Source organism: Melanostigma gelatinosum, assembly GCF_949748355.1.
Source record: "Melanostigma gelatinosum genome assembly, chromosome: 24".
NCBI classification, from domain to species: Eukaryota; Metazoa; Chordata; class Actinopteri; order Perciformes; family Zoarcidae; genus Melanostigma; species Melanostigma gelatinosum.
The window spans coordinates 4,645,631-4,671,956 of record NC_136657.1 but is presented as its reverse complement, the minus strand read 5'-3'; the positions used below and the strand labels follow the sequence as shown (position 1 = coordinate 4,671,956).

General features: G+C 44.2%; 3 protein-coding genes across 4 annotated transcripts in view; all 3 read left to right on the top strand.

Annotated features, from left to right (window-relative positions):
* Window positions 1-2,184, top strand: part of unc80 (unc-80 homolog (C. elegans)) — a gene marked incomplete at its 5' end in the record, with an annotated part of 30,578 nt that extends 28,394 nt beyond the window's left edge. The window contains 5 exons of the mRNA XM_079296388.1: window positions 251-332; window positions 648-753; window positions 1,106-1,126; window positions 1,379-1,566; window positions 1,646-2,184. Of these exons, the coding sequence (XP_079152514.1) occupies window positions 251-332; window positions 648-753; window positions 1,106-1,126; window positions 1,379-1,566; window positions 1,646-2,143 (895 nt within the window). The 3' untranslated portion in view covers window positions 2,144-2,184. The remainder of the gene's footprint in view (window positions 1-250; window positions 333-647; window positions 754-1,105; window positions 1,127-1,378; window positions 1,567-1,645) is intronic.
* A 14,739-nt stretch (window positions 2,185-16,923) lies between these two features.
* cyp4f3 (cytochrome P450, family 4, subfamily F, polypeptide 3) lies at window positions 16,924-20,399 on the top strand. Its single transcript, XM_079296404.1, has 13 exons — window positions 16,924-17,162; window positions 17,519-17,663; window positions 17,759-17,812; window positions 17,901-18,028; window positions 18,137-18,258; window positions 18,330-18,476; window positions 18,557-18,680; window positions 18,764-18,830; window positions 18,925-19,054; window positions 19,186-19,319; window positions 19,445-19,509; window positions 19,579-19,661; window positions 19,745-20,399. Exons 1-13 carry the CDS (start codon window positions 16,959-16,961, stop codon window positions 19,962-19,964), a joined length of 1,623 nt encoding a protein of 540 aa, XP_079152530.1. The 5' UTR covers window positions 16,924-16,958; the 3' UTR covers window positions 19,965-20,399.
* A 47-nt stretch (window positions 20,400-20,446) lies between these two features.
* On the top strand, window positions 20,447-25,765 carry LOC306797183 (uncharacterized protein). 2 transcript variants are annotated; one of them, XM_079296413.1, is made up of 12 exons: window positions 20,447-20,580; window positions 20,692-20,876; window positions 23,128-23,283; window positions 23,393-23,521; window positions 23,618-23,778; window positions 23,927-24,020; window positions 24,093-24,191; window positions 24,317-24,337; window positions 24,567-24,587; window positions 24,693-24,719; window positions 24,806-24,862; window positions 24,964-25,765. In XM_079296413.1, exons 2-12 carry the CDS (start codon window positions 20,756-20,758, stop codon window positions 24,981-24,983), a joined length of 906 nt encoding a protein of 301 aa, XP_079152539.1. In that variant the 5' UTR covers window positions 20,447-20,580; window positions 20,692-20,755; the 3' UTR covers window positions 24,984-25,765. The 2 variants fall into 2 exon arrangements, with proteins under 2 accessions (XP_079152539.1, XP_079152538.1); XM_079296412.1 differs by having other exon boundaries at window positions 20,494-20,586.
* Window positions 25,766-26,326: the final 561 nt, after the last annotated feature.

Genomic DNA, 26,326 nt, shown 5'->3' with positions numbered 1-26,326 from the left:
CTATCCCTTGTCAGTGTATGAATCGTTTTTTTCTGCACTGTGATTGGGTGTCTTGTAACTTATTGTGTGTGTGTGTGTGTGTGTAGTGAGTGAATGGGTAGAACAGCTATAACTTGTTGTGGTCAAAGATTTGGTCAGTAAACGAGCTCAGCTGGGGATGCGGTGGTCTTTTGGTCTCTTCGTGTTGATGTATTTTTGTGTGTGTGTGCGTGTGTGTGAATGCAAATGTTCGTCTGATTGATTGTACCAGGGTTGCCAGTGTGCAGAGTGAACCGGGTCAGCAGAACCTTCTGATCCAGCCTCCTTTAGGACGAAAGAGAGGCCTCAGACAGGTGTGGACGTTAACTTTTATCTTTCTTTTCGAATGAAATTATGCAAAACTACATGGGCAGTAATTAAGAAGTGATTTGTATCCAAAAGAAGGGGAGGAGAAAAGGGGAAATATGAATGATTGAAATATGATTTAGCACTTTAAAGGAAAACACAACACCTCCAGCTGTAACAGCAATAACATGTTGACTCTTTGATTCATGTGAAATTGAAATAAAACCATTTTGTCATATTGCATGAACGATAAACGATTCTAAAAGCTGGAAAACCAGTTCAAACTCTAAACTGGATTGGACTTAATTGTGACTTTCCTGCAGCTGCGCCGCCCCCTGCTGTCCATCCCAAAGACTGAACCACGTAGTCGATCTGGAGCGAGGCTTTCCACGACCCGCAGGAGCATCCAGCCCAAGAACAGACCACTGGGTAACAGAACACGTGCCTTCCTGTGTGTGTGTGTGTGCGTGTTGCTGACTGAACGTAAGGATATGTGTGTCATAGAATTTTAAAACATAATGAGTGAGTCACTGAAAATGTAACAGCCAGACTTTCCCTGCACTTCAGATCAACACACAACAAGCCAAATCTCGACTGTTAAACACCGTTGGAGCTTAATTATCCCGTTGAAATGTTTAATGTGTGTGTGCTGACTTGAACTGGCCCATCCTCCCCGTCCACAACCTCCGTCTTTGTTCCAATGCCGTCTGTTGTACCACCCGTCCCCCGGACTGACTCTTCTCACTCTGTTCTGTCTCATGCCTTATGTTTCGAAATAAAGAAACTTTGTTGGACTGTGAAGGTGAGACACAACCCTTAACCCTCTCCTCTCCACCCTGCACCGGCCCGCCCCCTTTTATCTGCAACCTCACCCAGTAGGGCGCTCTGCATGTCTGTCTTGCATCCCCCTCCCAGTCCCTGCCTACCCTTTCCTGTTCCATCCCTGCCTCCACTTTTCTTTTTCTTTCTTGGTGGTGCTGATGTGTTAGCGTGTCGCTACAGCTGGCGCCGTTGTCTCTGTTTTGACCAAGTGCGCACGCATGTGTGCCCACAGCGCATGGAGACCATAAGAGGTCAGTCACCTTTACAGAGAACCAAGGCCAGCAGAGTCCCAGCGCCATGGACCCTCTGGCTGAGGGCAGGAAGGCAAGTCCCGCCCTTTCAAAGTCCCCGACACTGGAGGTGCCCTCTGTCTCCTCGGCCACGGTGACCGCCGACCTGCACAGCCCTGCTAAGACACAGGTAGGACCAGCAGAGGAAGGGCTGGAGCATGAAACAATCCATCTTGGCAAATTCTCATTCGCCACTTTATTCTCCCCAGGTTCCTCCCGTCATAAGCAGCAAGGAGAAGCGAGAGCAGTGGGGACTCCGCAGCAGCCTCTCCCCTCCTCCCTCCATCTCCCGGCCTTCCACCCCAACACCCTCATCCCGAACCTGCTCCCCGCTGCCCTTCTCCCGGACCTGCTCCCCTCTCGCCTTGTCCCGCACCGCCTCTCCTCTCCCTCCACCGCTCCCGGTGCTGGGCACGGCGCCGGCCCCTGGCCCCCCGCCGCCTCCGCCTCTGCCGCCAGCGCCTCGCCTGCTTCCGCCGCCGCCGCCGCCGCCGCCGCCGACCAGGATCAGAGAGAGCCCCGGGGACGAGGACACGACTGCACTCCTGCCGCGCAGCGACACCCTGCTGCAGCTCAGCGAGGACGAGGGCACAGAGAACCCCCTCCTCACCCCGCTGCTGTCCCATACCTCACCCCGCCGGTCACCCCGGCGGCGGCCCCTGCCCCTCTCCCCGGTCGACCTGGACCTGGACGAGTCCCACGTCTGAGAGGGCTGACAGGCGTACTGTATTTTTCTATCTGTAGCCAAATGCCATACAAATACCTGCAGGGTACGGATAACAGGGAGGCTGTGCTGCAAACATTTCACAAATGAAAAGTAAAGTGATTTTATTGAGTTTGAAAGGAAGTGGATGTACAGAGAAGTGTCTTCTTCTGTTTTTCACACTGAGCCCCTTCCTCAAGTCCTCTATAAGCCGCCGACTTGTTTTCTGTCCCGTCTGCAGCCCCAAATCCCTCAGCGTTCCCCTGAAACTAAACCGCTCCCTCCTCAGTGTAGTTCTTTACTTTTGACAAAAGTGTACACTTAAATGTGCAGAACATTCCCCCCCCTTCCTTCCTCTCTCTGTAGGTCTGTTATTTAATCTTCTAAGTGTTGAATATCAACATGATTGTCCTTTGTCTGTTCTTATGGCTACATACCGTGCGGGTTGAATGTATATTTTAGCAGCAATCTACCTTGTTGCTCGTCTCCTTCATCATAGCAACGTGAGGTCATGCTGTCTTTTTAAGTCGACCGATCCGAAGATAAAAGGTTTATTTTTTAATTTAATTTTAGATTAATACCAAATTATGAAATAATCAGAAAGGAATGCTTCTAATACTGTAGATTTGAATGTCTATATTGCGGAGATCTATATATAAATTGAAAAAAAAGAGATGTTATATCTTGTACAAAGACTATAAAGGAGGGCAATGCAGAACTTGTACAGACAGTATATCTATAAGAGCCATTCTAAAGCGGCGGGTGAAGCTACGGCCTTTATATGAAATGAAGAAGGTGACATACAGCAAATATTCAGTAAAGTATATGTATTTTAAACATTTTATGTGATAATATGTGAGAAATGAGAGTCCTGTTTCAGCTCTCATTCTAATCATAATGTCAAACATATATCCCGTTAACTCTGTTTCTACAGTGTGTGTGTTGTGCTGCTCAGTGTCCCAGCAGAATATTTGATTTGTGACCAAAGTTGTGTTTATCAGCTTAAAATATCAATTCTGGAAGGAAAAAAAAAACTGCATACATTTACAAACGCCTCAGTCACTCGTCCTGATGTTGCAGTGCTGGTCATGTTTTGCTTTTGTGTCTGTGATGCTGACGTGACATCAGTGGGGTGAGCGCGCTGCGGTCGATGGCTCTTCTCTCGTGGCTTATTCCATGCCTTAACAGAGCAATATCTACAATATCTATCTGTCTCTTTAAATGAGTCTGTTGTGTCTGCTGAAAGCATCATACCTCCTAAATGTCCACTCTGAAGGAGATCATGTCATGTTGTGACAAAATATCTAAACATCCAATCATCTTAATATTTATTTGAAACACGTATGTAAAACATGCCGATTTTACCCTTTTCGGCAATAGTAATAATGACGTTAAATCACATAATACAGGATTAATATGTGCCATAAGTCTCACCAACGCACAGCGTGTTATTAGCAGCGCCGTGCAAATATAGTGTTCATTTGGGTACATAGAGATTGTGTACTGTTTTCTAATGCAGTGGGAATAGAGAGGGAACAATGCAGCCTCTATGGAGGTGTCTTAATGCAGTTTATTCAACAAATATTCAAAGTGTATTCTCAATAAAAGCACACTTTACTCCCCTGTTTCTGATGTATGACCCAAAATGGAACTGCAGTGAGAGAATGTTTCTGTTATGCATTCTTGTCCTGTCCTTTGTATCCATGTCCACCCAAGAAATGATCTGTTTTAATGTTGCACAGTTTAAAACATATCTATCTCAAGAAACACACTGAACCACACAAGGTCAAGGTTTTAAGTCTTTGGAGAAGTACAAAGACGCGTCAGCGTTCTTTTGTCAGAGGGCCATTGAACTGTTGAACCTGAGTTCCCTTTAAATGTAATGTGTTTGTCAAATGATGTCTTCTTTGTGCAAAGTTAGAATAAAGCTATACAGTATATCAGAATATTTCTAAAATATCTAAACAAATAAATATTGTTTACAATGCTTTTCAGCTTTCTGTCCATGGAGAAGTCAGTGAGAGTAAAGATTAACATGAGTGACACATCAAGTTTATTTTGATGACGCAATGAATGACGCGCGCTTCCTGTGAGGGCATCGCTATTTAGCTCAGGTGGACGAGCTCGCTGATGAAGCATCCAAGATGGCTGACGACAACCTGTTACTGCTCGCGTGTTTGTGAATGGAGGACCAGAGGAAGAGGGAGACCTGCAGCTAACGTTACCTGTGAGTTACGACGTCATTCCGGGGCTTTTGGTGACTGTTGTCCGCGGTAATGTTAACCTTAATCAAGGCACCTGTGGACTGTGTGTGGACTAGCTTGCTGTGTGATAATGTACGGTATTTTTCCACGTTATGCTAATGTCGTGTCGATTATTGAATACAGTTATATTTTCCCGTTTGTTTGCAAGTGAAAAGTTGGACGGTTTAATGTTTGTTTTCCTATTTCGGAGTTGGCTTTCTAACCATCCACAGAGATGCACTTCCTCGCGTTGAACACTAGAGGGCGTACTTCATAAATGATGCGGAATCATAGAGGGTTGCAGAGATGACGCGTTTCTGTAGGCCAGCTAAGGGGAGTTAAAAGAGGGGGCGTCAATCTATCGTGGGGGTTCAACACATGCGCAGTAGAATCTGGTCTCTAGCTGGCTGCGGTCATAAGACATGATGTTGATCCATCGCTCGTCCATGACACCCTCCCTGTGGACTGAGGCGGACTTCAGAATACCTCAAGCTGACATTACAGCCCATGTTATTTGTCTTCTTTTGTTGGTTCTCAGAGAGAAGACTCAAGGTGTGGGGCGAGGAGCAGCAGACTGGATGGAGACGAGGACATCGAGGTGAGGAGAGATGGACCTGAGAAACAAACTACCATCTGTGCACAGCTGCAAACCACAACAGTCAAACCACATGCCTTTTATATACCAACGGTTGTGTGTCTGTAATGTGTTATTTGTGTCTCCATCCTCCAGAAAGTGCTGGAGAAGCTGCTCAGCCTCCTCCGAGACGAAGTCCAAGACAAGCAGAGGATGCTGGACCAACTTGCAGAGTAAGGAAACACCAGTAAAGCAAAATGTTCTCTTCATCTTGATTTTTTTTAAATGTTTTAATTGCATTTTAGCGGTTTTTAACAATAATCGGTGGAGAATGAAACCAGGGGAATTACATAGTATGTGTCAAAACAACCTGACCACCTAGGCATGAATGTTTTATTTATCTTTTCATTGGATTTTATTGTATTATTTCTTACCTTGTCGCTATATTAATGGACTGACAGACAGTGAAGACCTCCATTAACCCAGTGTGAGTAATGTTGTGACTTAAAGTGACTTACATGTAATTAAACGTCTCTGTTTGTGGTCCAGACTGCTGAATGAACAAAGACACTTGAAGCGCCTGGAGGAGACGAGGACGGGAGCGCTTGGAACAAACATTTGGTAAATATCAAGTCAATTATTAGTAGTAGTTGTTGAAGTGGCAGCAGGCAAATTATGATTATTGTTCTTGTCAGTGTTGTAGTCATTAAAAAAAGTTGTACAAAGGTGTGTCGTAAAACAAATCATCATAGTATAGTCCGTCATAAAAATGTCATTGTATGATAGTTCATTCAAAATGTTATGTTTTTAATAGTCATAATGTAGTTTGACATAAAAATGTACTAATATAAAACTTTGACAACCTTTATTGTTGTTGTTGCAGTCGTAATAATAATACATGTATGTGATGCATTCTCTAACGTTGTCCTTCTCTTCTTCTCTCCTCAGATGAGTGCAGACTTTCCAGACCAGACCAGACCAGAGGACGACGGGGTTTCTTCTCTTCACCGCACAGCAGCAGAAGAAGACGTGTGTCTTCTTCTGCTGCTGTGCGGTTACTCTGAGATCTAAACTAGAGAGTGGGGGGTGGAACAAATTTTCAAAATTTGCTGTCCAGCTAAATTTTTGAATAAAAACATTTACATAACCCTCGCCGGTCATTTCTCTGAAAACCCAGGAGGAGACGGACGTCTCGACTCCCGGGTAGTGGACATGGATGTCTTCACATAGGTGGGGAGCGAACCCAGGTCTGCGCGATCCAAACCGGGAACCGTGTAAACGCACCATCATGTCACTCACGCTTTGAACTCTTCTCTCGCTACATTTGACTTCTTCCTTTGGCTGTTGGACCTCAAAAGTTACTGCACCACATAAGGATTGAACCCACAACCTCCTGTCTTCTAAGCAGTCATCTATCACCACGAGCTATCTGATCTGATGCACATGTCTGGCTCATTGCATCTTTGTCTCCTCTGTTTTGACTGGTTGACCTTAAGATGTAACGCATTACTGAAGGTACAAACTCATAACCTCCAGTCACTCATAACCCAGCCTCACGTATGTCAAGTCGTACATCTTCATACAATATTTAACTTCCTCATCTTGGGTGTTGGACCTTAAAATTCACCGCACCACGGGATGGAGCCCACAACCTCCAGACTCCTGATCGGTCCTCTATCACCCTGAGCCATCGGATCTGACACGCTGAGCTGCTGCAGCGTCACACATCCTCCTGCAAAAAAAAACCATCACTCTTCTCTGTGAAGCTCCTTCAGTTTTGTTGTTAGTGTTTCAAATGTGTGGAGGAAACAGACTGGACCTTCCTGAAACACAGTTGGGGTTTCATCCTTTCTCCTCATGTTGTCACGCATCACTAGTGTCAGCACTTTCACTCAAAAATCACTGCTCCTCACAAGGAGCGAACTCATGACCTCAGGTCTTCTGAGCAGTCTGCTAACTGACTGAGCTATTTGGTCACACCGCCTTCACTCAGCTCTGAAACACAGAAAACCTCTGGAACAAAACTAACATTCAAGCTCCTTTACAACAACGAGAGATTGTTCTGCACATTTACAAATAAAACATCAGTTCACATTATGAATCGTCTTCAGCTCTGGTGTCTCTGATCGGTCGTGGAAGCAGACCGGACCTTCCTGGACCAGAGATGGATTTGAACCCTTCTCCTCAGGGCGCCACGCGTCACTCGCTGTCAGCTGCTGATCTCGGTGAGCTGTCCCTGAAGCACCAGGCCCGCACATCTGTTCTGGGATTTGTTCGCCACACTGCTGCTACGTCATCTTCTGACAATCACATTCCCAGCCCGCGAGTCGAGAACCGAGCAACGTGTGAAAAACGAAATCCAACCCGCTTGACCACCTATGACGCTTTTCGACATTAATTCCCAGCCCGCGAGTCGAGAACCGAGCAACATGTGAAAAACGAAATCCAACCCGCTTGACCACCTATGACGCTTTTCGACATTAATTCCCAGCCCGCGAGTCGAGAACCAAGCAACATGTGAAAAACGGAATCCAACCCGCTTGACCACCTATGACGCTTTTCAACATGTTATACGATGACTTTTATGAGACTTTTTTCGACATTAATTCCCAGCCCGCCAGTCGAGAACCGGCCGCATGAAAAACCAGGAATCCAACCCGCTTGACCATCTATGACGTTTTGAACCCTAACCCTAACCTGTACTAAGTACACAATGTAAAACATGCAACAATGTAAAGAAACACAAGGTTTGATAAGATACAACATTATATACACAGTTAGTAAGAATTATTTAATAAATAATTTAGAATAAATATTTTAATATAATTATTTAGATATTAATATTGGATGTTGACGACATATTACACTGTAAGTTCAGTAAACTTACTATAGTGTACTGAGTACAGGTTAGGTTTAATTGGGAGCGGGGCCCTCCTAAGAGGGCCACGGGGGGCACTGGCACAAGGGGGCTGTCCTTTTAAAAAAGGCTTTAAAAAAACCCCTAAGAAATAAAAAACAATTAAACAATTTTATTAAAACGTCCATAGATAGCGGCCGGTTCTCGACTCGCGGCATGGAAATTGTTATGAAATTGTGAATGTTGAAAAGTCTCATAAAAGTCATCCTAACCTAAACCCTAACCCTAACCTGTACTAAGTGCACTATAGTAAGTTTACTGAACTTACAGTGTAATATGTCGTCAACATCCAATATTAATATCTAAATAATTATATTAAAATATTTATTCTAAATTATTTATTAAATAATTCTTACTAACTGTGTATATAATGTTGTATCTTATCAAACCTTGTGTTTCTTTACATTGTTGCATGTTTTACATTGTGTACTTAGTACAGGTTAGGGTTAGGGTTCAAAACGTCATAGATGGTCAAGCGGGTTGGATTCCTGGTTTTTCATGCGGCCGGTTCTCGACTGGCGGGCTGGGAATTAATGTCGAAAAAAGTCTCATAAAAGTCATCGTATAACATGTTGAAAAGCGTCATAGGTGGTCAAGCGGGTTGGATTCCGTTTTTCACATGTTGCTTGGTTCTCGACTCGCGGGCTGGGAATTAATGTCGAAAAGCGTCATAGGTGGTCAAGCGGGTTGGATTTCGTTTTTCACATGTTGCTCGGTTCTCGACTCGCGGGCTGGGAATTAATGTCGAAAAGCGTCATAGGTGGTCAAGCGGGTTGGATTTCGTTTTTCACACGTTGCTCGGTTCTCGACTCGCGGGCTGGGAATGTGATTGTCAGAAGATGACGTAGCAGCAGTGTGGCGAACAAATCCCAGAACAGATGTGCGGGCCTGGTGCTTCAGGGACAGCTCACCGAGATCAGCAGCTGACAGCGAGTGACGCGTGGCGCCCTGAGGAGAAGGGTTCAAATCCATCTCTGGTCCAGGAAGGTCCGGTCTGCTTCCACGACCGATCAGAGACACCAGAGCTGAAGACGATTCATAATGTGAACTGATGTTTTATTTGTAAATGTGCAGAACAATCTCTCGTTGTTGTAAAGGAGCTTGAATGTTAGTTTTGTTCCAGAGGTTTTCTGTGTTTCAGAGCTGAGTGAAGGCGGTGTGACCAAATAGCTCAGTCAGTTAGCAGACTGCTCAGAAGACCTGAGGTCATGAGTTCGCTCCTTGTGAGGAGCAGTGATTTTTGAGTGAAAGTGCTGACACTAGTGATGCGTGACAACATGAGGAGAAAGGATGAAACCCCAACTGTGTTTCAGGAAGGTCCAGTCTGTTTCCTCCACACATTTGAAACACTAACAACAAAACTGAAGGAGCTTCACAGAGAAGAGTGATGGTTTTTTTTTGCAGGAGGATGTGTGACGCTGCAGCAGCTCAGCGTGTCAGATCCGATGGCTCAGGGTGATAGAGGACCGATCAGGAGTCTGGAGGTTGTGGGCTCCATCCCGTGGTGCGGTGAATTTTAAGGTCCAACACCCAAGATGAGGAAGTTAAATATTGTATGAAGATGTACGACTTGACATACGTGAGGCTGGGTTATGAGTGACTGGAGGTTATGAGTTTGTACCTTCAGTAATGCGTTACATCTTAAGGTCAACCAGTCAAAACAGAGGAGACAAAGATGCAATGAGCCAGACATGTGCATCAGATCAGATAGCTCGTGGTGATAGATGACTGCTTAGAAGACAGGAGGTTGTGGGTTCAATCCTTATGTGGTGCAGTAACTTTTGAGGTCCAACAGCCAAAGGAAGAAGTCAAATGTAGCGAGAGAAGAGTTCAAAGCGTGAGTGACATGATGGTGCGTTTACACGGTTCCCGGTTTGGATCGCGCAGACCTGGGTTCGCTCCCCACCTATGTGAAGACATCCATGTCCACTACCCGGGAGTCGAGACGTCCGTCTCCTCCTGGGTTTTCAGAGAAATGACCGGCGAGGGTTATGTAAATGTTTTTATTCAAAAATTTAGCTGCACAGCAAATTTTGAAAATTTGTTCCACCCCCCACTCTCTAGTTTAGATCTCAGAGTAACCGCACAGCAGCAGAAGAAGACACACGTCTTCTTCTGCTGCTGTGCGGTGAAGAGAAGAAACCCCGTCGTCCTCTGGTCTGGTCTGGTCTGGAAAGTCTGCACTCATCTGAGGAGAGAAGAAGAGAAGGACAACGTTAGAGAATGCATCACATACATGTATTATTATTACGACTGCAACAACAACAATAAAGGTTGTCAAAGTTTTATATTAGTACATTTTTATGTCAAACTACATTATGACTATTAAAAACATAACATTTTGAATGAACTATCATACAATGACATTTTTATGACGGACTATACTATGATGATTTGTTTTACGACACACCTTTGTACAACTTTTTTTAATGACTACAACACTGACAAGAACAATAATCATAATTTGCCTGCTGCCACTTCAACAACTACTACTAATAATTGACTTGATATTTACCAAATGTTTGTTCCAAGCGCTCCCGTCCTCGTCTCCTCCAGGCGCTTCAAGTGTCTTTGTTCATTCAGCAGTCTGGACCACAAACAGAGACGTTTAATTACATGTAAGTCACTTTAAGTCACAACATTACTCACACTGGGTTAATGGAGGTCTTCACTGTCTGTCAGTCCATTAATATAGCGACAAGGTAAGAAATAATACAATAAAATCCAATGAAAAGATAAATAAAACATTCATGCCTAGGTGGTCAGGTTGTTTTGACACATACTATGTAATTCCCCTGGTTTCATTCTCCACCGATTATTGTTAAAAACCGCTAAAATGCAATTAAAACATTTAAAAAAAATCAAGATGAAGAGAACATTTTGCTTTACTGGTGTTTCCTTACTCTGCAAGTTGGTCCAGCATCCTCTGCTTGTCTTGGACTTCGTCTCGGAGGAGGCTGAGCAGCTTCTCCAGCACTTTCTGGAGGATGGAGACACAAATAACACATTACAGACACACAACCGTTGGTATATAAAAGGCATGTGGTTTGACTGTTGTGGTTTGCAGCTGTGCACAGATGGTAGTTTGTTTCTCAGGTCCATCTCTCCTCACCTCGATGTCCTCGTCTCCATCCAGTCTGCTGCTCCTCGCCCCACACCTTGAGTCTTCTCTCTGAGAACCAACAAAAGAAGACAAATAACATGGGCTGTAATGTCAGCTTGAGGTATTCTGAAGTCCGCCTCAGTCCACAGGGAGGGTGTCATGGACGAGCGATGGATCAACATCATGTCTTATGACCGCAGCCAGCTAGAGACCAGATTCTACTGCGCATGTGTTGAACCCCCACGATAGATTGACGCCCCCTCTTTTAACTCCCCTTAGCTGGCCTACAGAAACGCGTCATCTCTGCAACCCTCTATGATTCCGCATCATTTATGAAGTACGCCCTCTAGTGTTCAACGCGAGGAAGTGCATCTCTGTGGATGGTTAGAAAGCCAACTCCGAAATAGGAAAACAAACATTAAACCGTCCAACTTTTCACTTGCAAACAAACGGGAAAATATAACTGTATTCAATAATCGACACGACATTAGCATAACGTGGAAAAATACCGTACATTATCACACAGCAAGCTAGTCCACACACAGTCCACAGGTGCCTTGATTAAGGTTAACATTACCGCGGACAACAGTCACCAAAAGCCCCGGAATGACGTCGTAACTCACAGGTAACGTTAGCTGCAGGTCTCCCTCTTCCTCTGGTCCTCCATTCACAAACACGCGAGCAGTAACAGGTTGTCGTCAGCCATCTTGGATGCTTCATCAGCGAGCTCGTCCACCTGAGCTAAATAGCGATGCCCTCACAGGAAGCGCGCGTCATTCATTGCGTCATCAAAATAAACTTGATGTGTCACTCATGTTAATCTTTACTCTCACTGACTTCTCCATGGACAGAAAGCTGAAAAACATTGTAAACAATATTTATTTGTTTAGATATTTTAGAAATATTCTGATATACTGTATAGCTTTATTCTAACTTTGCACAAAGAAGACATCATTTGACAAACACATTACATTTAAAGGGAACTCAGGTTCAACAGTTCAATGGCCCTCTGACAAAAGAACGCTGACGCATCTTTGTACTTCTCCAAAGACTTAAAACCTTGACCTTGTGTGGTTCAGTGTGTTTCTTGAGATAGATATGTTTTAAACTGTGCAACATTAAAACAGATCATTTCTTGGGTGGACATGGATACAAAGGACAGGACAAGAATGCATAACAGAAACATTCTCTCACTGCAGTTCCATTTTGGGTCATACATCAGAAACAGGGGAGTAAAGTGTGCTTTTATTGAGAATACACTTTGAATATTTGTTGAATAAACTGCATTAAGACACCTCCATAGAGGCTGCATTGTTCCCTCTCTATGCATGAAGACTATACAGTGCATCATCACACAGCAAAGGAAAAGAACATCCATTCGTAATTTAACTGCAAGTAGCTTCATTGTTTGAATGAACAAGTTTCTTAAATTCCACAATCTTTGTGATTATTATACGCTGTTGTCCTCACCCTGGTTACCGATCAATAAAGGGCTTAAACATTTGTATTCATGTGACTTTATTCTTTTAATTATTTCATACAACAATGGAGCATCTATAGTGCTGTGAAGAGTCAAAAAGAGGGAACGAAAATACACAAAAAGGGGAAAACTGAAACCAAACACGTAGTGCATTTACAGGCAATATAACAATATAAATGTGTCAAAGACAACTTTATTTTTTTTAAACATTCTGTATTTAATTTAAGACGGTTGATTGAATATTTCAATCAATTATTCTTTCATAAGTTTTACTTTTTGTGGCCTGCTGCACCAGAATAAATAAGCAGCTCCTCTTCAGATTATTGATTTTAACAAAATAATGATTACAACAACAACATCAGTATCCATCCCCAGCTTGCAGGCAGGAAGGCAGCCACAAAGACAGCCGGCATCTTCTCACACGTCGGTCTGAAGCAGCTCGGCTCGACCTGCCCGTGCCAGAGTGTGGCCTCGCCTGGACCGGCCTGGTCTGGTCTGGTCCACTTGGAGTCGTCAGGCCAGACCGATCGTCACTCCTCACAGGAGACGAAGAGGCCCGAGTCTGTGCTCCTCGTCTCCGCCTTGCAGCTTCCTGTGGTCGCCTGAAGCAGCTCATCTGTGATTGGCCAGCTTCTGTTTCGGAGCTACAAAAAGATATATATATTTCATGTTTAAATCCAAACAATGCACAAGTTGTGGCTGAAAATACATTCAGCATAACCTCTTACAACCTCGTACATTCTGAGGTTTCCTACCAAGTTTCTCTGGGCTCTTACCAGTCGAATGTCTGAGGGGAAGAGGAGGGTGAAGGGTGAGGTGGTCTGTTGTGTTTATGTGGGCTTGCCATGGTCACATAGTCATCCTGCGGCAGTGCTGGTGCCATCATCATGTAACCCAGACCCTGCTCCTCAGCTGGCTCCCAGCTCTCCATCCCAACACTGCAGTGGTGCCCTGTCGCCATGAAAGCTCTTCTGCAGTCGTTTTCCCTCCCTTTGTTCGCTGGGAGATGTTGAATTCTCTCCATTTCCATGTAGCTCGGATGGGACCCGAGAGGGCCGGGACGTGAGGAGGAGCTCAGAGTGGATTCAGGCTCCGTTTTGTTGAGCTTGAGGCGACATTTAGTTGGACTTTTCTGGATTTCGGGGTTTCTGAGGGGCGGGGCCAGACGAGAACCAGGTGGTCTCACGTTCACCGGTTTGTCTCTGTGTTTGGGTCGGCAGCGCTTTCGAGCCAGAAGGGTTTGAAGCTGATTGTGGTTGGAGGTCGGTGACCGGCTGAAGTCAGGGAGAGCTCGCAGTGCCCTTACTGTCTCACGCACCACCTCATGAATGTGCTGGGCAGCTGCTGGGTTCGCTGTACAGAGCAGACAGAAGAAGTCACGGTCCTACGGTACGGCAGAAATGAGTGAAATCAGCTTTTACGTCTTAATTACCTTGGTCTCGTGCTCCCATCCAGATCTCTCCAGGACCGTTTGGTGCCGACCTGCCGAGCTCCAAGTAGAACGAGCCATCCAAGTGACCAAAGCGCCGAACACTCAGTAAAGGTATGGTAACCGACGGCAACTTACTGCACGCAGCCACTCGGACCAAGATGAGAGACGTAGCTGTGAGGCAGAGCCGGCTCTCCCCAGCCAGGGACTTGGAACAGCCCAGACCGATGGGCTTCACTGTGACGGGCCACACCTTAGACGACGGTGAAGGGAGCAGAGGCAAAGATCGGGGAAGGGGTATTTATATCTAATGAAAAGCTGGCAGTACTTAAAAGTTACAAGGAACTCACATTTTCAGAAGCATATAATCACCTGAAACTAAGAACGGTTGGGTTTTTCGTGAGCTTAGAATGAACCCTACATATCTACACATGGAGCGGTCCTCTTCACGGAGTCCGCCTTGTTTCTATAGTACCCCACAACTGACTGGTTGCAATCTGCAACCAAACTTGCTAAAATGCCAGCAAATCCTGCACACTGTCCCTTTAAAATCGAACGCAAAAACAATAAAAATCTGGTCTGACCTCTTTGAAGAACGCAGCGGGGTGCAGGGTGGAGTACCCATCATCCTCTTCATCAAATCCTTCTCCATGCTCTTCATCCTTCCGCTCTTCCTCGATCAGTTTCTTGACGGCCAGATACCAGTCTTCTTGTTCCCACTGGTCCTCCACCACCAGTACCATGGTTTGATCCTTGGCATACAGCGCCACCGTGCGGCCGTTCCTAGCACTGCCACTCCGACTCACACCAAGACAGCACCTCAGGTAAATCACCCTGGGGAGGAAGGACATCATTTCATTTTGGAGTGTAGTTTTTCTGCAGTTACTTTATAGTCATTTTCCACCATAGTGAATCCAACGGCCCCTGCTGGAACTGGCCGGATCCACTTTTAAAGTGTATTGCCTGGTCTTAAGTTGCACATTAAGTTGGTTGAAGTTGCTTGAACCTACCCTTGCTTGCTCGAGCCAAACCGAGCAGCTTTCCCAGCAGACTTCTCCACTGCTGTGAACTTCTCCTGGTTCTTGTACCACTCGAGTCGGCTCGGCCCGGTGTGACTTCCTGCTCTCAGGACAAAATATCTTCTGTGATTCCGATCCAGCTTCCCCAGGTAACCTTGCTTCACCACATGGCTCTGTGGGCCGGAGGAGGCCATGAGGGCGCCGGTCAGAGGGACCACGATGTTGGAGGTCTGGCTGGTGCGAAAGAGTTCCTCGTAGAAAGGCGGCGGAGGACTCGACCGCATCTCGTCGTGATGCTGGTCCCGCATCTCGTCGTGATGCTGGTCCCGCTCTCCCTGACGATCATTCGTCCAGGGAGACCTCAGAGGGGATTCAGCTGGCAGCCATGTTTGGGTGGAGCTGGAAGCAGGTAGAGACCTCTCTTGGTTGGTACACCCGCTGTGCCCTTCTGCAGTTTCATTCATTTCAAGCTGAAAAGCTGAAACATGCACACAGAGGAATGAGATACTGGATATCTCTACATTCCTTTCAAAGCGTGTTATATTAGGCTAGTCGAAAAATACGGGCTTCTCTTCTCCAATATTAATATCCAGAAATGTTAATATTTCAAATTCAGGCCTCAAATATTATTTTGTTTTTCTCTCTTATTTATCATATGAGGCACATTCACCAACAAGGTTACACAATTACAACGCTACTTAATCACATTTACATTGAAATATCCCAAAGTCTCTGGTCAAACACTAAAATGTGATTTATTTCTGAGGGATTTGAAATGATGACCTGAAAAAAAAAAAAAAAGTGTCTAACAGCTGACTTGGTCCAAAAAACAGAAGAATAAATGATATATTGATGAATAGCAGCCTGAAGACATAAACACACTGCAGTATTCATTCCCTGCACCAACAGCGGTAAACTATTTTATTTTGTCAATCAAAAATGACAAGCATTACACTGTTTTCCATTTTATAGAATTACAACATGAGCGTCAAATAAAAAGGGGCAACTTACGACTTGCTTGCATAAATGCCTGGCATTTAGCAAATATGTAATTAAAAATATGTTTTGCAGACCTATTAACTGGATGAAGGGAAAACATGGGGACACCGGAAACTACCAGCTAATTGTAATTAAGCTAATTAACGCTGGGTCGCGTTTTTCCACACCATTAAGTCCGAAATGTTGAATTAAAACTCACCTGAAACTGTCTGAAGTTCAAACATTACAGCTGTGCACACGCACCGTGTCTCCGGTGTCTCGTTTCAGGCAGTCGGTAGAAGTCCAACAACGACTTCCGAACTTTATTTCGCCTTCAGACTCCAGTCTGTCCGCTCAGGTGCGACAGGCGCTCTGCAGAGTCGTGCACCAATGTCGCGGGAGCGCGCACGGCGTGACGCAAAAAGCAGGCCGACGTGACATTATGACAAAGCAGTTTAAAAACGATTTATGCTTCTTTGTGGAGTTCATGGATGGCAAATTGAATTTCCTAGAAAAGGTTGGAGAAGTCGAGCACCATTTTTTGAGAAGGAAATTAAAATATCTGTCACAAAAATGAAACTTGATCAAATGTATTCATAATAAATATATAAACAGTGACTTTGCAATTATTTAATTGTCGCTTTTTCAATAAATAATGCCTGTTTTAGAACAACGGCAACATAATTGGCAAGAACAAAATGAAGATGATGAAAAAAGATTCAAATCAAAAAGAAACCTCTTGAGCACATTTGTCCCTTTAAGATGAAATCAACTTGTCAGAATAACAGCAGTGCATTCAACTCGAACGCACGGCAAAATACATTCTATACGCAAATGAACCAAGTTAAGTTGTAATTTTCCATCAACATGATGCAAAGATGTGGGAAATGGGTTATTTTAACAAAAGGAGTGTGCGAGTGGTTACAGCACTTGCTCCTGTTGAAATAATTGGGCGGAACAGTTTGGTTCCTATTTCAACATCAGTAACTTCTCGTTGTGAACACAGTCAGAGCAGGGCGACTGTCAAGGGGCCTCTGGATACTCGTCGCTCTCTCTCTCTCTCTCTCTGTCCCGGGATGTCTCTCCTCTGGGGCGTCCTCTCTCGAGTCCTCAGCTGGACGGGCCTCTGTGGGGTCCTGTTTGTGCTCGGCACAGGACTGGGAGCTGTGGTTGCAGCTTGGACGGCGAGGCTGCTGGTGCGACACGCCTGGTACACGCACAGGCTGTCCTGCTTCAGCAAGCCACATGCAAACTCCTGGCTTTTAGGCCACCTGGGCCAGGTAGGACACACACACACACACACCGAGGCTGGTAGAACACACACATGCAGTTATAATTGTCAGTTCTACGATCAATCCTGCTCCGCAATCACCTCATCTGTTACATTTAGCTGTTGTGCCATTGCTGTAATGCCTGGTCAATGTCGAAACAAGACATAAGGAACTGTCGATGCAGGGTGTGCTCAGTGTTGCAAGTTATTATTACAATATTTCCTCTTTGTGGTTCATTTCAATATGAATTCAGCAAAGCGTTAAAGTGTAAACCAACCAAAACCCACTCCACTGACCTTTTAATTCAAACATTGGAATGTCGGCGTTTATTGTCATATTTGCTTTGCACTATGTCTGCGCCTCAGATGCAGAGCACAGAAGAAGGCCTCCTGCAGGTGGATGACTTGGTGCGGACGTACAAACACTCCTGCAGCTGGTTCATCGGCCCTTTCTATCACTTTGTCAGACTCTTCCACCCTGACTACGTCAAGCCTCTGCTCATGGCCCCGGGTAGTGTATCATCACCAGCAAACAAACCTTTTTGGATCGGAGCTATCAACGCAACATTTCCACATTTTCTTCTTTTTCTCCTTCCCTCCATCCAGCCAGCGTAACGATGAAAGATGAGCTTATCTACGGTCATCTGCGTCCATGGCTTGGTGAGAGAAACAGCTCATGCTGCTCTGACGAAAGTCCACTGAAAGACTTTGCTTCCTGTCATCCTCACCTCCAAACCTTCTCTCCCAGGACAGAGCCTTTTACTAAGCAACGGGGAGGAATGGTCTCGCAAGAGACGGCTGCTGACTCCCGCTTTTCATTTTGACATCCTGAAGAGCTACGTGGCCAAGTTCAACACCTCCACTAACACCATGCACGTAAGACCCGGACGCAAGCATTCAGTTGTGTGTGTGGTTCAGGGTGAAACGCGTACTTTCAGTTTCTGCATGCAAACGTCTCTGTTGCATCTTCTGTGTGTCTCTCAGGATAAGTGGCGCCGCTTGGCCGCAAAGGGCCCGACTACCATAGAGACCTTTGACCACGTCGCTCTGATGACGCTGGACAGTTTACTGAACTGTGCCTTCAGCTACAACAGCAACTGTCAGAGGTGAGGACAACGCACATTATTTCTCAAATATGTTCCGTTGCACTTCGATTCTCCGATCTTCCTCTTTCCAGGTCTACCAGTGAGTACGTGTCAGCCGTAGTGGAGCTGAGTGACCTGATAATAGATCGTCGGCAAAAGATTTTGCACCACTGGGACTGGTTTTACTGGAAAACACAGCAGGGAAACCGGTTCAGAAAGGCCCTCGGCGTTGTGCACAGGTACTATCATATCTTCGTATTCTACAGCAACACCTTCTTGTTGTCTGGTCTGTCCTATATTTGAAACCTGGTGTTTGCAGGTTCACCAGGGACGTGGTTCAGAAGCGTCGAGCCCTGATCGGCCAGCAGACGAAGACAGGAACAGACTTCAGCACGGCGCCGCAGAGAAAGAAAGATTTCGTGGACATCATACTGCTGTCGAAGGTAGTAGAGAAGAGCTAAGAACGAGGGATGGATGGAGAGCATGTAGCTTTAAGAGACTGCGATGTAATTCTGTGTAATTGCAGGATGAAGATGGACGAGGCCTAACGGATGAGGAGATACAGGCAGAGGCGAACACCTTCATGTTTGCAGGTGAGACAGTTAAAAGCTATTTTTCTACACGTGACAGTTGTGGGAGATCAATAAATGCACACGACTCAAAATGTGAGTCCTCCCCCCCCAACAGGTCACGACACAACAGCCAGTGCGATCTGCTGGACGCTGTATAACTTAGCACGCCACGACCACTATCAGGAGAAATGCAGGCAGGAAGTGATGGATCTGATGCTCGGGCGAGACCGACATGAAATAGAGTGGTAATAAAACACACGTGCATACAACCACAATGCACATTTGATTGTAATTACCTGCAGCTAAGTGCAGCTGAAAGTCTGTTATAATAAGGCTGAAATGAGTCCTATTTAAACGTGAATATCTTTATTTAAAGGGAGGATCTGTCCAACCTTCCCTTCACCACCATGTGCATCAGAGAGTCTCTCCGGCTGCACGCTCCGGTGCAGGCTGTGACGAGGACGTACACCCAGGACATGGCACTGCCGGGGCATCGGACAGTGCCGAAGGGTGAGAGGGAGAGACGCTCTGGGTTTTTTCAAATCGATTTCAGACATCACATTCTACAAGAGAGTGAAAATCAGCTATAGTGGCGCATTCTCAAAAAGTTGTTTCTTTGTGTGATTCCTCCCAAGGTGCCATCTGTTTGGTCAGTATTTATGGGACACACCACAACCCTGCTGTTTGGACAAGCCCTCACGTAAGAAATGAAAAAGAGAAATCTTAAGTTTCTTTTCACTTGTAACCTGTGTGACTTCTTCTCTTTTAGGAGTTTAACCCGCTGCGTTTTGGCCCTGAATACACAGCGGAACGGGCTTCTCATGCCTTCATCCCCTTCTCTTCGGGCCCCAGGTACTGAGTCCTCATTGGTAAATAGGATCTGGCATGATCAGGAGTACGTTGGGTCAGACTGGAACTTGTATGTGTTCACACAGGAATTGCATTGGGCAGAAATTCGCCCTGGCGGAGCTTCGGGTCGTCGTGGCGTTGACCCTGCTCAGGTTTGGCCTGACCCCGGGGGCCAACCCTGAACTCGGGACCAGGTCCGGGGGAGTTCGCCGTCTCCCCCAACTCGTCCTGCGTGCGGAGGGAGGTCTGTGGCTGCAGCTGGAGCCTCTGATCCCGCACAGCCCGGAGGAGTTGCAGGATGAATGACGCCCAACACAATCCCACACGCTCCGGCCTTTATGTTCATTGTGTTGTTTCTAAATCTATTTGTGACATTTGTTCGGCTCCGCGACCCTTTTATTATCACTTTAAAATGAATTTAATATCATTTGTGTATTATTGTTCTCATGACATGATTGTTGACTGTATTAAGTTGGTTTTTATTATCTGTGTTAAGACACAGTTAATAAACAAAAATGAATATCTGTATTTACATTTCAAAAGCCAGGTCAAGCTAGGGACAAAAAAAAAGAAACCTGTTTGGGGTCTTTGCTCAAAGAAATCATAATAATTGCTTGTGATTTGCATACGAACAAAAATGTTCCTGTGGATAAATGATGCATTTATTGCAGCCCTGTTGTTCATCAGATTGCATAAGGATGATGTCATTGAAGAATAAAATGGAGCTTGTTGATTTTTCTATCCCACAAAAGTTTGAGTTGCCTGACTGCAGTAGCAGCCTCTGGACACTGGGCACGGGAACGATGTCCTTTTTGTTTGTGTGTGTATAAAGATGGATTATTTCTATCCACTTTTGCAGAAGTAACGAACTACACCAGTGATTGTGTTGGTTAGCGTCGCATCTACGCTGGAACAATTTAAAGTAAATGTATGAATATGTTGTTTTAAATATGATGCATATGTCCCGGTGGAGGCGGAGACACCGGGAACATGTTGAGGTGGTTTCCTTCTCACTTTCAGCTTCCTCCAACAGGTTCTACTTACCGCCAGCTAACTACTTAAAGACAGCAGACTACGCCTGTGCTTTTAAAGACGTTATGTTTAGCGGAAGCAGCTCGGTTTCCCCCTCGTTTATGAGTAAGATGTGGGCGCGTGAGACATCCACGAGGCTGGCCGGATGCTTGTGTGTTTTACTGTCTGTCGTGTCCGCATACTCCGGTAAGGTTGTTACGTTGGTTGACTGCTGTCTTGCACGTTTTATACGTTTAAAAGTATCGTTATCGTGGGTTATAATGGTTTATATGTGCATGTTGTGTCGCACTATGATCAGAACCATGACCCCACCCAGTCGCGTGCAGCTACAGTAAGGCTGTATTTATAGGAGGAACAGATACCAGCCGTCAACAATGCACAGAGCACCAGGGCTGAGCTTTATAATAGCGTTTAATGAAGCAATGCAAATAGAAAGAATCGAAGAGTTCGGGATAATATAGATCAGAGTGCTGTGCAGTAGAATAGAGTAGATAACAGCTGGGTGGAATATGTTGAATAGAAAAATAGGTGTGAGGAATAGAGCAGAATAGAGTAATCTAATACAATGGAAAATGATTAAGATGTGTAGAATGGAGAAATAGCAGCATACATAGAACAGTTATGACTGAAATAGATTAGAATAGAGTAGAAATATAACAGGAGTACAAGAGAATAAAGCAGAAGAGAGTAGAAATATAATCGTTAGTACAATAGAAAAAAGCAGAAGAGAGTAGAAATATAACAGTTAGTACAATAGAATAAAGCAGAAGAGAGTAGAAATATAACAGTTAGTACAATAGAATAAAGCAGAAGAGAGTAGAAATATAACAGTTAGTACAATAGAATAAAGCAGAAGAGAGTAGAAATAGAACAGGAGTACAATAGAATAAAGCAGAAGAGAGTAGAAATATAATCGTTAGTACAATATAATAAAGCAGAAGAGAGTAGAAATATAACAGGAGTACAATAGAATAAAGCAGAAGAGAGTAGAAATATAACAGTTAGTACAATAGAATGAAGCAGAAGAGAGTAGAAATGTAACAGTTAGTACAATAGAAAAAAGCAGAAGAGAGTAGAAATATAATCGTTAGTACAATATAATAAAGCAGAAGAGAGTAGAAATATAACAGTTAGTACAATAGAATGAAGCAGAAGAGAGTAGAAATATAACAGTTAGTACAATAGAATGAAGCAGAAGAGAGTAGAAATATAACAGTTAGTACAATAGAATAAAGCAGAAGAGAGTAGAAATATAACAGTTAGTACAATAGAATAAAGCAGAAGAGAGTAGAAATATAACAGTTAGTACAATAGAATGAAGCAGAAGAGAGTATAAATATAACAGTTAGTACAATAGAATGAAGCAGAAGAGAGTATAAATATAACAGTTAGTACAATAGAATAAAGCAGAAGAGAGTATAAATATAACAGTTAGTACAATAGAATGAAGCAGAAGAGAGTAGAAATATAACAGGAGTACAATAGAATACAGCAGAAGAGAGTAGAAATATAACAGTTAGTACAATAGAATAAAGCAGAAGAGAGTATAAATATAACAGTTAGTACAATAGAATGAAGCAGAAGAGAGTAGAAATATAACAGTTAGTACAATAGAATAAAGCAGAAGAGAGTATAAATATAACAGTTAGTACAATAGAATGAAGCAGAAGAGAGTAGAAATATAACAGTTAGTACAATAGAATAAAGCAGAAGAGAGTAGAAATATAACAGTTAGTACAATAGAATGAAGCAGAAGAGAGTAGAAATATAACAGTTAGTACAATAGAATGAAGCAGAAGGGAGTAGAAATATAACAGTTAGTACAATATAATAAAGCAGAAGAGAGTAGAAATATAACAGTTAGTACAATAGAATGAAGCAGAAGAGAGTAGAAATATAACAGTTAGTACAATAGAATAAAGCAGAGTATTGATTAAATAGACCAAAAGAGTAATAGTCAAGCAATAAAGCATGGTGTAGGTGAAGTGTGTAAAACAGATGAATACCCTTGGACAGTGAGGAATAGAACAGAATGAAGTAGAATAGAATAGTTGAGCTAAATAAGAGAAGAGACAGCAGAACAGAAACATAAGAACAGAGGGAGAGTGAAAGAATGGAATAGAGACAAATGGAATTAAACAAAAAAGTAGATAAGAGTTGAAAATAACGCTATTGTCACAAATAACTAACAAGACTGAGAATATTTCACTGATATGATTTTTCTTTTTTATCATTCTTCAGTTAAATTGTATTTCCCCCCTTAATGCGGCCTGAAGCTAATCTAAAACAACCAATGTGACATTATCAAAGAGCACTCGGTGGTCGCTAAAAAACAACCCAAAGATAAATCATTTACAAAGATATGAAACAGAGAAAAGCAACAAGTCTCAAGCAGCTGGAAGCGGAGCAGGTACTGAGCTTCTTTTTGTCCTCGCAGCGATTGAATCCTACGTGAAGGTGGGCGATGAAGCTGTTCTCAAACCAGATATCAGCTTTGTGACGGGCACCATCACCAGCATCAATTGGAAACAGGACGGAAACATTGCCGCCGACTGGGAAGGATTGGAAACCGATTATTATCGTCAGTTCATAGGTACGCTGAGCTCACGTCGTTGGTGTCTGTGGGATCAAATATGTGCTTCATTTCAGGGTGTTTTTGTGTTGTACTTCAAAAACCTCTCCGCGTCTGCTTCTGTTTAAAGAACGCGGTAGCCTGAACACTACAAATGGAGAGCTGACAATCACGGGACTGACTCTAATGGACAGTGGATTGTACACATCAGAAATCAACAGCGAGAAGAAGACTCCAGATCTCCGTCTCATTGTCATCTGTCAGTGGACATTTCCCCTGAATTCAAGTCTGAATGAGATTTAATCTTTGAAATATGACTCCAACTTCTCATCTCTTCTTTCCCCAATAACGACAGCTCCCGTCCCGAAACCCGCTGTCAGCCAATCCTGTGACGCCGAGAGCACCAGCTGCACTCTGACCTGTGATGGAGACACCACGGGTGCTGGACCGGTCACCTACAGGTGGAGGCCAGGCGACGACGTGTGGACTGAATCTCGGGAGCTACGCATTGCAAAGGTATTGAACAGTGCACTGCGTAGTGCGACGATCCCCGTCAGCGTGTGTGTGTGTGTGTGCGTGTGTGTGTGTGTGTGTGTGTGTGTGTGTGTGTGTGTGTGTGCAACAAGCAACTCTCACGTTTGGTAATATATTCCTCTGCTTCAAGAACGGCAGCTCGGGTGTAAAGGAGTTCAGCTGTGAGCTGCGGAATGCGGTCAGTGAGGAGAGCAGCCTACCCATCCCCAACCCTCTCTCCACAGGTGGGTTGTTACACCAGGGTATCTAAAAAATGTGTTATTACGCTGTAATAAGCCCAAGTTGTTGTCGTTTAGCACCCGGACGACAGCTGAACATTTCCGCGGGAGTCACGATATTCATCGCTCTGCTGGTCGCTCTGCTGCTGCTGGCCGCCGTCCACCGCTGCAAAGCAGGTGACAGCTCATCACGCTCTATCCGCTGATTTCATTTCCATTCTGTCAAAAACAGCAATTGATATTTTTACGTGTTCTTTGTTTAACGATGAGAGTTCCAATCATTCTGTTTTATTCCCTCTTAGGAATGTGGTTCTTCCAAAAAAGTAAGAAACCATTTAAAGCAATGACTCGTTTAACACGGAATAAAAACAAGAGGAGGGATAGTTTGTGGATCATTTTACCGTTTGCCCTTTGCATCATGGGAAATGTAGGATACCTGCGCGTTGTGTACAGAAGAGATGTGTAACATTTTACAGTGTAAAAGGTCTTTCTTGGCTCTATGAAGCAAACAGTGGCTGTTTCAACATGTTATCTGTAATCCTCTCCCTGCAGCATCCATGCCATGGGACTCAAGTTAGTAAACCATAAATCATACACTCTGGACCTTTCATATAGATATAGTGACTTCTTCTGCTGTGTTTTCTGTTAATATCACTGTCCTGTCTTCCTCCGTCACAGACTTCTGGAGGAAGCACGAGGAGCCACGTAAGTTTCTGTTTTTCTGTATTTTGTTGAATGTATATTATTATGATGAAAAGATTAACGTCCATATGTCTGTATCATAAAAACAGCAAGAGATGCTGCTGAATCTAATGGCACAACTGGCCAAGAGGCGGAGCACACGCACGGTAAGAGACAAGTGGAAAATGAATCTCCTGCTTGTCTATAATTATATTCATTTGATATACACATATGTGCAGTGTGTGACTCTGCTTTTGTCATTTGGCAGAGCAAACGCCATTGGCATAGGTGGCAAAGTGACGTCAGGACCCGTAAAACAAGATGATCGGCAGTGGAGGAGTACAGGTCTGTCCTGTGTTTTTAGTACACATGCCATGAAAAAATCCCTTCAAGAATAGTGTCAGCGCCATTCCCTCAAACCTAGAACAGAAAGATCCGTCACAAAGGAACGGAGCCAGATGTTATCGCTGTTACAATCTTGAAAATATTTTTTTTTTTGTCCTGCTGCATGTTTTGAACAGATTACATTCGTGTCTCCAGCTGCTATTAACTGCTGGGATCTACCTTATGTCCCATGTATTAATACAGCATTTGAAAGACACTGTGAAGGGAAATATTAAAGTTATTTATCACAAAATAAAAAAGGGACAAAAAGTCCACAGTTGCGGTGCAGAACCAAATAAATAGCCCAGAGAGGCACAGCGGGGCCTCAAAGTTTAGACGACACTGGGACCTCTTCCGCAGCGGACGTGCACCTCGAGCTCATTCGACCGAGCACGTCGGGTGGATCCATGCAGCCTCGGTGTGAGAGCGGAGCTCCGACCGCGTGGGGAGGAACTGGACCGACAGCAGAGCAGTAAAAGGGACGCCATTGTGTGTTGTTTTGGGCCAACAAGCGAGGCTTTGTACATCGCTTTAATCCTGAGTCCAGAACAGGCCCCCCCGAGTCATTCAAACCCTGTTAACATAGTATTTATTGTGGCTTAACGTGTCTTGGGATATAGAGAATGTATAGATATATATATAAATGGAAGTGTTGTTGTATGGGATGTATTTAATAAAAGCATATCAACCCCTTTTTACATCAATACCGTCTTTTTCCAACAGCAAAAATAAAGAAGTCTAAAGTTGAACCACTTGAGGGCGGCACGTCGACACATTTCCCTCATTGAAAACGGGCCGAGTCACGTGCACTGTCGTTTGGATAGCCGTTATATAACCATCGTCCTCTTCATTACTTCAGTTTATGGCCCAGTTCTCATCTGCAAGCTGATTGGCTGCTTACATATACTTTAAAGCATGAGCAGCAGTTAGGGTTTGACTTTCTACAAATCAAATTAAATTGAATTCTCGAGTGAAAAGTATTCAAATGTAATAACGGCAGCCAATCAAATCACGGACATATTTACAGTTGCATTTGACGAGCCAAAGTTCCACATTTATACAAAGAACATTTAAAATAGCACAGCGTGAGGGTCATCTGGGTGAGCTGATGAATCATTGCCAACTCAAAGGACTAAAGGGCAAGAATGCAACAGCAAGCAGCTAGATACCCTTCTCTGCTCATCAGTCTCGTGTGTGATCTCTTTCCTGGGTATTAGCTGTGTAGATACGCAGGTTAACACCGAGGA

Bases quoted from the DNA above. Each gene is read 5' to 3' on its own strand.
- cyp4f3 (XM_079296404.1), top strand. From the start codon at position 16,959: ATGTCTCTCCTCTGGGGCGTCCTCTCTCGAGTCCTCAGCTGGACGGGC. The intron at 18,477-18,556 runs GTACTATCATAT...TGGTGTTTGCAG, and splicing joins GCCCTCGGCGTTGTGCACAG to GTTCACCAGGGACGTGGTTC. The intron at 19,510-19,578 runs GTAAGAAATGAA...CTTCTCTTTTAG, and splicing joins CTGTTTGGACAAGCCCTCAC to GAGTTTAACCCGCTGCGTTT.
- LOC306797183 (XM_079296412.1), top strand. The intron at 23,284-23,392 runs GTACGCTGAGCT...TTCTGTTTAAAG, and splicing joins TTATTATCGTCAGTTCATAG to AACGCGGTAGCCTGAACACT. The intron at 23,522-23,617 runs GTCAGTGGACAT...CAATAACGACAG, and splicing joins TCTCCGTCTCATTGTCATCT to CTCCCGTCCCGAAACCCGCT.